The sequence below is a fragment of the Pipra filicauda genome, unplaced genomic scaffold (genome assembly GCF_003945595.2).
Source record: "Pipra filicauda isolate LSUMZ 115617 unplaced genomic scaffold, ASM394559v2 scaffold39_size4671491_pilon, whole genome shotgun sequence".
Classification (NCBI taxonomy): domain Eukaryota; kingdom Metazoa; phylum Chordata; class Aves; order Passeriformes; family Pipridae; genus Pipra; species Pipra filicauda.
Window position 1 is genome coordinate 4,084,846 of NW_024104531.1, and position 12,342 is coordinate 4,097,187.

Consider the following 12,342-nt stretch of genomic DNA (forward strand, 5'->3'; position numbering starts at 1 on the left):
GTCACTCCAGCCTGGAGTTGGAAATCTGAAATAATATATAGTTGCTTCAGCAATTCTAATATCTGCATAAAACCCACGGTGTCCCCTTGTACTATATGGATTTTTAAATTATGCTTTAGCTATATATGCTTTTGAGATACAGCTTTTGAGGTACAGGCACAGGTACAGGTACCTTTTGAGGTACCATGATGGACATCCTGTAACTCTAGAACCTGATGGTGCAGGATGACTGAAGGGAAGGATGTGGAATTGGAGAAGGTTGCGGGGACGCAAGATTGGGCACAGCAGTGAAGTCTTGTGACAAACCTGGCTGGGGAAGATACTGCATTCAAATTTTGACTTTAGTTTCACAGAAGTCACATTAAACACTGCTGCAAAATAAACTTGGATTGGAACTCGTTCATCTCAGGCACTATATCTAATTAACTGAAATACAAGTTCCTAAGATACAAATTCTGTCATCATTGCTGCTCACTGAACTACTTATCTACCTATTTCTGCATTAAAATTTGCTTAGAGGTACAAAAATCCTATAGATGACTTCATTCATAAGGTATGCATTTTCTTCCATTGTCAACCCTGGTGGAACCAAGTGATTTCAGATTGGCCCCAGCTGATCAGATATTTGAAACCATAAATAAAATAATTACTAGTAAAGAAATGCCAAGTCTAAATTGGTGATTAAGAAAATTATTCCATATGCTGAGGACTAGCCAATGGCAGTTATACATCTGCCCCAAATAGAAGGTGGGGGCAGTAAAATAGAGAGAGAGAGAGAGAGAGAGAGAGAACTTTCCTTCAGTAAAAAAAGATACGTATGTCAAACAAAAAATTAATGTGAAAAGGAGACTAACATACAATGTGAGAATATGCAAACTGAAGTGGAACAATACAGGCAAGAGGAGCCTTCAAAGTGACCTGATAACAGCTGTTCTGTAAACAGTGGAGTAACTCAGAAACCAAGGAAGGTTCAGCTGATTCTTTCTGCATTATAGAAAAACATCAGTTTCTAAGCAAAGGAATGTTCAACCTTATTGTTACAATTAGTGTTAGATCTAAAGAACACTCTTAGAAAATGGAAATGAAAAGATACATCAATGCAGTAGCAACTTCAGTTCTTCAGTTTTCAAAGACTGTCAGGTTTTGCATTGTAAGTAGAATTATTGAACATGACAATATGAAGAGCACAAGTGATGTGTTCTTGCATTCTCTGAAGCAAGGAGTTTTCCTCCCACAAAACAGTGGCATGTAGATATTGCAATGGTCAGGAGATGATTTTAAGATTTTTGAAAGAATCAAATAGCAAATGGTTAAAAATTCATTATTGGGATGTACACTTACTTTGAGTATGTTTATGACCTTCATTAGGTTAATACTTTTCAGCTGCTGCAGTAGCAATGAACTAATTCGGAGATGCTCTGAGTATTTCCCATAGCAGTAATAGTGTAGCAGCTAAACAGCTACCTCTGGTTTTGGAGATGGGATGGGAAAGTGTGAAAAACGCAAATCGCCTGTGCATCTGGTAGGCACAGGGATGTTGCCTTAATAAAAAAGGCTTTCTCTTCACCATGTCATGAAAACATCTGGTGATAAAAATATTACTGAACATCTTGAAACAGCTTGTAGACAAACTAATTACAAGTAGGTGTAACAGTCAGGTACAACCAGTACTTGAGGAAATTGTGACTAACATGTTCGTGAGTGAAAAAGAGACCTTTTTGGCTATATACCACGCTGTTCAGTATCAATTTCTTTAGTCTGCCTGCATTTCCACTGTACAGCATGTTATGTTCCCTTAAAAATACATGCCTGGTACAGCAGGGAGACCCGTGATTTGCCATGGCCAGCTGTTGAAGGCACTGAGCTGACCATGGCAGATCTGAACGGAGGGAAGGAACTTGTCTTTCCTCTGATTTACACAAAATATGAGCATGTGGAGAAATCTGGAGCCAGTGAAAAGAATTAGGCGGAACAATGCTGGAGGCCCTAAATGGTAGATCTGTGGAAAGCATAGGCAGGCTGGATGGGGAAGAGCCCATCTCATGAAGATGCAAGATTTGCTAACAGATTCTTTTTATTTGTCTCTGGCTAAGAATTGTGAGACTGAAGTTTTGATTGCAAGATGGACTAAATAGGACAAAATAAAGAGTTCAGGGAAGTGAGGGAGGAGCAAATGGAAAATGAGAAACAGAAAGTTTTGGTAATTTTGATGGTGTTTTTTTCCCATTTCAAATACAAGAAATCGCGTAGTAAAGTTGTCAGCGTACACAGAACTCTGTGGTGCTGGTATTTGCATAAGGTCCTGAGTATTTGAAATCTGAATTGGAGCCTTGTATCTTAAAATCCTGTAGTGTTGACTGTTTTTTGTTTTGCTCTTGGTTTGCATGTCTGAAGTACAAAATTCCTTGTGTGTGTGTACTTTGACCAGAGGATATGATAGTGCCTTCATAAAATCTTAACAACCTTCAAGGTAGTTACTAATATCAATTATGGTTTTTCCCTCTTTCAGTAAATATTTTGTTTCCCTCAACCATATATTTCTGTTAAATTTTATTCCCTTGTGGGAAAAGCACTTGTGGAAAAGTGCTTCTAAAAATAACTGCTAAGCAAATTTATTATCATTATTATTATTAACAATAATCGTGTTATTATTACATGTAATGTTATTATTGCATGTAATGTAATAATGTTATTATTACATGTAATACCATACATCTTGAACAGTGTTAAACTTGACTATTTGTTCTTGTAACTTTGGATTGCCCTTTCTAATCTATTTTGTTAAACTTCTATTGCAAGAAAGCTGGTGCATGCTTTAAAACACTCCAACATTTTGAGGTAAAGTGTTTGTATCCTCCAAACTTGATGAGTTTTTTCTTAGTTGATACAGAATTCACTGTGTTATTTTTATGGTGTATTAGATGGGAAAAGTATCTGTTTTATAAACCTTTCTATAGTTTTGCTACCAGCAGAATTTGTACAATTAATGAATTCGTAGAGGGATGATGGACATACCTTGCACTGAAAAGACATCTTACTGGGATCCAATTTTCAACTTTCGTGTGAGAGTATAAGTTAACTGCAGGTGCAAATCACTGAAGAAAAAAAATAAAGGGAAAAAATAATTTTGAAATCTGTATGAAAGACCCTAGGAGAAGGTTAATACAAGAACTGAATGTCTAATATCAGATAAGAAGAGGAAAAATTTACAAGGTGATATCCGTGGATCGAACAGAGGCAACAGCCGATGTAGTAAGATAATTCTTATAAATGACTTTATCCTTTCTGAAGGTCTGATTGTTCTTATCTTAACTGGACAAAATGCCCTCTGACTTCTAGAAGTGTGAACTTTTTAGCAGTTCTTATATAAGTTCAAGAGAACCATGAGGAGGGCATATATCAGGTCTTTGGAGGGTTTTCGTTATAGTTAACAAGGGCTTTTTATTCTCTTTGGCAAAGATTTGTAACATACTAAGTGTGTAGCACACCAGATGCTCCATTTGCTGAGGATGTGATTTTGAAGTCAGAGTAGTGAGGGGCTGAGAGGATCCAGTATCTTTGAGGTATTAATGACATGCCAAACTGATGACTTTGCTTCAGTTTTACTTGTGTAAAAATGTCTGCTAAAGCGTAACCCTTCTACTATAGTTAAAGGTAAGTGACTGTAGTCAAATTAGATATAGAAGTTATTCTAAAGTATTAGTTGTTTGAGGTTTTTTGTTTTTCTTTTAATTGATCTGGGTAGCACTATCCAAACAAGCTTAACTGTGAGTGTTTAAGTCATAGATTTGTTTCATTCTCGTGTTCTGAATATGGCACTTCTGTGTTCATTGTGATAAAATTCAAAAGGAAGTAACAGTCTGCTAGGAAGATAATTTGAGAAATGAATCAAAGTGACTCAAGAAGCTTGTAGGTGTTAGGGTGACAGCTAGTTTCAGTTCATATAAATACCTATTTTGAAAACAAGACAAAGGAGAAAACAGAAAGAAAACTTTTCAAATGGTTTAAAAACAAACATGATTTCCATTGAACTGTCTTGCAAAGGAGATGAAGGGAAAACTGTGGAATATTTTGCAGAGCAATCAACATTACAATGAAGCTTTTGTTTTCAGCAATATTGGTGTTGTATGGTTTTTTGCAATTCCCATATAATTTGTCAAAAGGCAAGAGCATATTCTATGGAATGACAGTGCTTAACAGCGCGCGCACGCGCACGCTGTGTCTCACCTAAAAAAAATCCACTGCGCAGGCTGGAAGGGTTAATGACCTTTCCCAAATCTTCGCTCGCGAAGACTGGCCATTATTAGTATGCAATTACATTTTTGCTTTTGCACTTGAAAATATTTCTGGTATTTTCTCTAACTTGTTTTATTACCCTTCTCACAAGGCAGCCGATATTGGTTTTGAATTTGTATTTTCGGTTAAAATGTGATGTTTGCCTTGTTTCTTTCTAATACTCAATTTAGCATGATTTGTGCATGGGATGTTTAAATATGCTAATAATGTTATTGCATTTGAACTGATGCAGTTTTATGAAAAGGTCTGTGTGTCTTACTACTCATTTCTTAAGGAAGTATATATATGTACTAACAATTAAACCAAAAAAATGTGAAAAATGTTCCTATATATGTGAGTAAACATCATCATAGAATCATAGGCTGCTTTGGATTGGAAGGGACCTTTAAAGGCCATCTAGTTTCAACCCCTTGCAGTGAGCAGAGACCCCTTCAACTAGATCAGGTTGCTCAAAGCCCCCTCCATCCTCGCCTTGAACACTTCCAGGGATGGAGTAATCAATAAGTGAGGGATCCCACTTACCTATGTTCTAAAGTTATGATACATGTTATTGTAAAATTAAATACTTCAGAGCTGTAAGAAAAAAAGAAGAAAACAAGGCAAAGATTCGATATAAATTTAAAATTTACGGGTGTTGTAACTTTGGCAAGCACTAGGTCATACAAAACTGCGATAATTGTATTTAAAGCTCACTATGTTTCATTTTCTGACACACTGAGATAAAACGCTTAAAATCTCTTTCATGGACCTATAGTACATTAAATATTTATTTTTAAATGTGCATGTTAATGAAAAATGATTGGGAAATCTATTATAAAAACCTATCTCTGCAATATGTGGTTTTGTCTGCAGTTTAGCATATGAATTTGAAGCTAGGAATAACCCTGGACCTGGACCACTCCTCTTGGCAAAAATATTCTTGTTGTCTTGGGACAGGATGGAATGGCAGCCACCATGAGTTCATGTACCACTTCAAACAGCTCCATTTCCTTCTGAGCGGAGCCAGCATTTAATTTGTATTTGTGTCCAGGCCAAAGACCATGTGGATGTTGGTCCTCTGGCCCTTACAGTGATAATCCATTTGCCATTAACTGAACTCGGTTGAAAAATATTGTACGTTTAATAAGAATCATAAAGCAGACTGGATCTCCACTTCCCAGTACTATAACAGAAAGATAATGGACTATAAGAGAGATTAATAAGATCTTTGAGTTGCAAAAGCATTAAGTCAGTTTAAAGCTGTTGGTTAAGCCGCTCAAAACTGGTAATGCATTAATCTTGAGCTGTGGTGTGTAAGCACAGCCTTTGCTGGCATGTATTAAGATATCTACATGCTCACGTTGTGCTTAGCTCTTTTTCAGATTGAGATAGCAGTAGCAGTCCCCTAAGTCTTAACTTAAGGTGAAATTTGCAGAAGATGGGTTAACAAATCGTATACACCAACTCTTGGTAGCAGGTATCTGGTTTTACCTACTTCATGGAGACCAGGACTACAAATCTGGGATGGCTGGGTATTTCTTCTGCTGTAGAGCCATATGTCTCAGTGTGGACTCTTGAGCCTGGTTTGACTCTCCTTTTGCTGGGGAATCTGATTGACTTTCACCTGTCAGGACTGCAAGAGCCTCGCTCAGTGGTGGTTGTGAACCTTAGCTTGATTATTCCCGTGCTGCTTCTGCACTTCTTTTATTTCATCTTAGTGCAGTTAAAACCCCAGGTGAAATCACTGGTACAATCTGTTTAATTGTTTTTAAGGTCTTCTAGTCCAGAACTGGTATGTCATTTAGAAATTTGTTTGATGGTTATTTCCTTCTACGGTTTTGAAAATGACAATGTTGCTTGTTTCTTTTGTTTTTTTCTCATTCTTTTTGAACCTCTGTTTTATATGTGTGTGTTGTTTTTTTTTTTTTCCTCTGCCTAGACCTGGTTAACCATTTCTGTGAACAGGTCCTCAATTTTTTACTTTGTCCCTACTTTCCTGTCGTAGCCCCATCTTCCCCTGGTGTCGACTCCGTACCCTTACAGCGCACAGGCAGTCAACACGGCACACAGAACGCAACAGCGACCTTCCAGAGGGCCAGCTATGCGGCCGGCCCAGCCTCCAATTACGCAGATCCCTACCGACAGCTGCAGTATTGTCCTTCTGTTGAATCACCCTACAGCAAATCTGGGCCAGCCATCCCACCCGAAGGGACCTTGGCTAGGTCACCTTCCATTGATAGCATTCAGAAAGATCCCAGGTGGGTGAAACCTTCTTCATTGTCTTCTATTTCTTACTCGTGGGGAGCTTTGTAATTGCGGTTTGCTTTGTATGTTTCTGCTGTTGAATGTAAAAAAAAACCCAAACGCCTGTGACGGTACATGAAAGACTTTGTTTGCCTAACAGCATTGACCTAATGCTTTACCTTGGAAACCTCTCATCAGCTCTTCTGTGCAATGAGATGATAGGTGTGGTCTTGTATGTGTGTGTTTAACCTGCTTTCAGTAGTGCTACTCCTCAAAAGCTTAAGAAAAATAATTTTCTCTGAAAATGGGAGGAGTAGTGTGACTGTTTTGACTCTGTAGCCATTGTGGATTGAATTTTCAAGTTGCTTCTTCAGCTGAAGTTGTTGCAGTTCTTGGTTTGTCTGCAGTTAATGTTCATAAATGCTGCAGAAAATGGTATTTTAGTATTTTGCAATGAGACTGAGCAATGTGGAAGCAACACATAACCAGGCTTATGTTTCACCTTGTGTGTTGTACAGGCTTCCAATGCCAGTACATGGTAGCAGAATGTATGATTACAGCTTTGCAGAAATGGTTGTTACTGTGCATGCTTTTCAAATGTATAGCCAATTTTTAACGTTGTTAATGACCATCCTCATCTACCTAGGGAAAGTGCAGGGAGGAGACTTTATAGCCCAAGGAGGCAGATGGATTAGAGAGAGTTTTCTGGCAAATTATTTAACTTCTATGGTAACAGTGGAAATGCTAGCTGAAATCCTCAGTGCACCTTGTGATTTTATTCAGTTTTCTGATGAAAAAGAAAGAAAGTCTCTTTGATTACTTTGAGTTTAAACTTGTTGAAAGTGTTAATGTATGCTAAGGTTTTTCTGTGGCAAGTAGTCTGATTTATATAGTTAAATATTGCTATGTGTAGTTTAGAGGTAAGGAGCCCAAAAAATTTGCCATCAACAAAAATGCTGGAGGTGTTTAAGCAACAATTTGAAAAGACTTCTTTCCCTGTTTAGCAGGGATTAGCAGGGATAATGCTTGTTTAGCATTATAGCAGTTCTTTCTCTCTCTTCACCCAGGAACACAACAGCAGATAACAGTCAGAAATATCACTGTTTGTAGATACTTCTGCCATTGCAGAGTTTTACTTGTTGAGAAAACTTCTGTCTTCAACCTTTTTTTCCCCCTTAGCTTTTCCTCCAGAAATTTGAAAAAAATGTAAATTGAATTCCTCCCCTTCTTCCTCCTGCCCCAGAGCAAACATTGGTAACAAAAGGGAAACAGTCTTTTTCTGTAATGGTGGTATTTTGATATATTTGTATTCCAAAATATAAAAGTCCATGGTGGAAAAATAGCTTTGCTTTGTAAATTGTCTCATGTTCAAACTTAAAGAAAATTACATTAGGAGTGCTCTAAACCAGAGGAGAAATAACTGTAATCTATATGAAATGTTCTTAGGAGAAGCATGATGATGCTGAAGGCGCTATTCCCTATAGACAGGAAAGATATATTTACAGTACATCTACAGGTCCTAGACATAATATCTTTCTAAGAAAACATTATCTCTGTTTAGTTACTCTGCTGTCACTTTGCAAGTGTTAGCCAGCTAATGTATAGGATATGTGCTTGTAAAAGAAGATTTCTTCTTATAAATTTTTCATTTGCCTTTTTTTTGGTTCTTTCTTGTCTTGTGGTACCATTTGTGCATTTATGTGTTGATTTCTGTAGGTAAAGTAGGAACGAGCAGGCATCCAGGTATAAACAGAACTTCAGAAACTCTTTAGAGGGGATCATTAAATATTGTTTCTGATTACTATGAGATGGACTGGGAATTTGCACAAAATAAGTTTTGTAAAATAGGTTTGTATTACTCTTGATCTCATTCATTTGATCTGTGAACTGTATGTGCTGTCTCTTACTTAGTATTTCTGCCCTTGCTTGTTGGTTTCAATAATTTTGATAAAGAAATGTCAGAAACACCTGAGTATGTTGTGCCTTAGTCCACAGAAGCTATAGTCCATCCGGGCAGACTGACTTGTGAAACTGTCTGTGGCCTACAAGCAGTTGCTGATCATTCAGTATTGGAAAGACATTGAAAATTTGAAAGGAGTTTTTGTAAAAGTCACAAAAGCAATCAGGATGCTTTTAATGTGCTGATTTCTATGAATAGTTTACAAAAATGTGCATAAATTACAAGTGTGGAAATGATAAGATGGAAGACTTTCCAGATGCTTGAAAAAATAATGTGGAAGGATAGAAATTATTTAGGGTAGCACATGGCAGGTATAACTAGGAAAAGGAAAACATGGCCCAAATGCAAAAAATGCTTTCAATGGCTGGGTTAAGTTGCATTGTATGCCTCAAAGGATTATCATTTATACCTTACAGAGCAAGAAAAAAACCAAACATGTTAGTCAGCAGATGGACTTTGTCAACTGAGAAGTTCCGAGTTTCCTTATAGCCCTGTTGCTGCTTTGGTTGGCTGGTTGGTTGGAGTGTTTTGTGACTGTCCCGAATTGTGGAGGGGAATGGCAGGCATCCTTTTCAGGCACCAAACCTCTCCTGTCCAGCCAGAGGTCAAACAAAGGCTCACTAGCAGAGGAAAGTCTGCAAGACAAAAGCATACTAATTGCAGGCTTTTGATTAGCATTTGCTATATATCAGTGAACTCAAGACAAAAAAAAATAAGTATCTAGAAGAAAACATACTCACCCTAATAAGCAATTAGCATTCCTAAAACTGAACATCATTTTCTGGAGTCTTAGGTTCAGGCAGAATTTCTGTCTGAAGAAAAATGATTATCAGGCACTGATGTCGTTGACAATTTTTTCTTTTGTTTTCACCATGTAGTTTGTCTTACTAATACTCCAGTTTTAAAGACATATTCTGAGTTGACGTTTGACAAATGAAATTTTAGCTCAACATCTGTTCTGCATCATCCAGTTGTCATAAAATGCAGTTTAATGTTCATTAACTTAAAGTTTAGGACAAAAACTTTAAAAGAAAGAAAAAGGATCAAGAAATTTGCAATCAAGTCTGTGGCGGGGGATAATTTTTAATTTATGCGGGTAGACTTAGCTCATATGGGCTCATAAACAGGTAGTAAAAACTTTACACGTCTATACTGTTGGAAAATCTGAGGCTTTGTTGTTTAAAAAGGAAATAAGCCCCTTATCACTGTCAGAAAAAAAACTTAAGTTCTGCATATGAGAAATGAAGGAGTTGATATCATTACATACTGATTCTTTGGAGCATTCTTTTATGTTTACTTCGTATCAAGAAAGGAAGAGAAATGTGCAGTAGGGCTGTGATATAAACTGATTCATGCCATAATCTCATATATAAAAAAGTGGCATAGGGAGGGAAAGAACACAATATTTTTTTTATAATTATTTGGTTCCTGCTGAAGTGTGAATGAGAGAAGTCTTGAGTATTTTAAAGTATCAGAAATATATGCTAATGTGATGTTTTCCAGTTTACTTTCATTCTGTCTCTTGGTACCAGAAAATTATCTATGGTTTATCTATTCCTTTATTTTGTGTTTCTATTATTTTATTTTATTCTTCGATTTTTATTTTGTCTATTCCTAAATTTTAAGGGAACTGGGGAGTCCTAAATAGAAATGCAGGTATCCAGTTGTCAGTCTGTGAGTCTGTGTGGTTTCCAGTTTTTACTCCAAAATCTGAACTTGACAAATCTGTACAAATTACTTAATCTTTGAGGTTTTAACCTACTAAGAAACTATGTACAGGTACTGCTGCTGATAAATTACACTTACTGCAGAACAGATGAAAAATAGAACATTTTCACATCCTTCAGTTAAATACCAATGCGGTTATGTGGTAACAGTGTTTTTGCTTGTTTGTGAACTCACTGGGTCTGTTTTGGATCTGTCCAGTCAACATGTTTTCTTCATTGTTATGTGACTTCTCACCTTACACAGGTCACCTTCTCCTGTAAAGAAGCTGACAAGAAGCTGAGTTAACAGCAAGAATTTTGTGGAATAAACTCCATTATGCTTACTAAAGTGGATTTCAGAGTTCAGTGTCAATTCTCATATTGCATTGAATTAATAATGATCTACACTTAAAAGTTTCCTTTATGGCTTCACCTTTCATGTGTTTCAGAACCTTTAGAACTATCTATTCAGAAAAAGTGGTGTAATTTGGTGAATGCAGCTGTAAAAGGCTCATATTCATTATAGAACAGACTGCAATAATGATTGGGCTCTTGTTAAAAAAAAAAAAGCAGTAAAGAACCATCTTGCAACTTTACAAAGAAAAAAATTAAAACCAGCTGCCTTGTAGTGGTTGTCACCTTTAGAACTGTCTGGGTGTAGGTCAGCTTAGAAACAGTTTTCCAGGTAGTGCATGATTTAACTGTAACACCCTGAAATGTTTCTGCTCTGTTCTCCACTTTCAGAGTCAACTTCCTTTTTCATTACCTCTGCTGACCCTAATTTCCTCCTAAGCAGAAGATGATGGTACTCTATCTTCTAAACTTTTAAACTTTCTTTCTTTACACTTATGAAAGGATATAAATTAGATCAGAACATTCTGTGTGAACTGTACGTTTCAAAACTCATCTTTTTTTTTCTTTTTTTTTCCAAAAATGTTTTCCACATTTGCAAAATACTAGCTAGAGAGCATTCTTTTTCTGTGGGAAAAATGAACTCTAGTTAAATTTCTGTGCTCCAGTAAACTGCTTATGAGATTAGCACACAGAGTTTGGAACACGGCCTGTTAAAAGATGAATGATTCTGCAGGAGTCTTCTCCATGTATTTAATCTTACTTTGTTCGAAGGATTGTCTCAGTGTTAATAATGTTAGTCTCCTGTAAATCTGATAGCAGCCAGGCACTTGGAACAGTCTAAAGACGTAAAAAAATAACAGTATAAACCTGCATGTGTGGGAGGTTGGAAGTCTTAGTGGGAACATGTTTGGTAGGTCTTTTGAGAAGGTTTGTCACCTTCAGAAAGAAACTCCTGGTGAGGTAGAAGGCCTTGCTGTGACTACTGTACAGCTGGTGGCAGACTATGCAGCACTGCTGTTTTCAGGCCTGAGATGTGACATGGGATTTTCAGAATCCCAAGGGATTGGTGGTGGCATTGGTGAGTTTCTGGTGTAACTCTAATCGAAGGTGTAGAAGATTGAAGTTCATGTTCCTAGTCTGGATGAGACAGAACAGGACTTGCAGCTTCCCGCTTTTATATGGCACAGTGCGTGATAGGAGCTCTCCTTTTCATTTAATACAAAGATCCTTCTTACCCTTCTCTGAAGTTAAAGGGGAAGGCAATTCTCCAAAGGTGGTCATAGTAAGGAAGTCCAGGGAAACCCATTTCTAGTGAATTAGAGCATGTAAATGTTGGTAGAGTAGGCTTACCTCCAGAAGTAAATGGTTCAACTTTCTCAGTCCTACTAACACTCTACTAAGACTTTTTTTTGCATCAAATTTACACAGGCCAGGACTCTTGTATCAGTAGAACCAAGCGGATGGTGTTTGAGAGTGCTCGTTTTGTAGCTCTGTGTTTAAGTATATCTTTCATTCAGCAAGGAAATACCAGGTTTATTTTCCCTACATAGAAATTTTACAGTATCTTAGGATCTAATGCATACTCCTCTGAGTATGAAAAACTGACCCTGTAAGCATAAATTTGAGGAGTCTAAGCAACAAAAATACACGCAATTCAAAAATAGCGAGTCTGGAGCACAGTGTAATTCTTCATACAGATCTTTTCTACATGGAAAGCAGGAATTTTTACTTAGTGCACAAATTAGTTTTTAGAAAACGTAGCAGGTAGGATAAAGTAAACAGCAATCTGTTTCCGTTTCCTAA

The 12,342-nt window shown here is 37.1% G+C and overlaps 1 protein-coding gene across 10 annotated transcripts in view; it reads left to right on the forward strand.

Moving 5' to 3' along the window:
• CTNND2 (catenin delta 2) overlaps window positions 1-12,342 on the forward strand; it is a 631,056-nt gene that overhangs the window by 398,107 nt on the left and 220,607 nt on the right. For all 10 annotated transcript variants that reach the window (XM_027724249.2, XM_027724246.2, XM_027724247.2 and 7 more), the window contains one exon: window positions 6,281-6,533. In XM_027724249.2, the coding sequence (XP_027580050.1) occupies window positions 6,281-6,533 (253 nt within the window). The remainder of the gene's footprint in view (window positions 1-6,280; window positions 6,534-12,342) is intronic.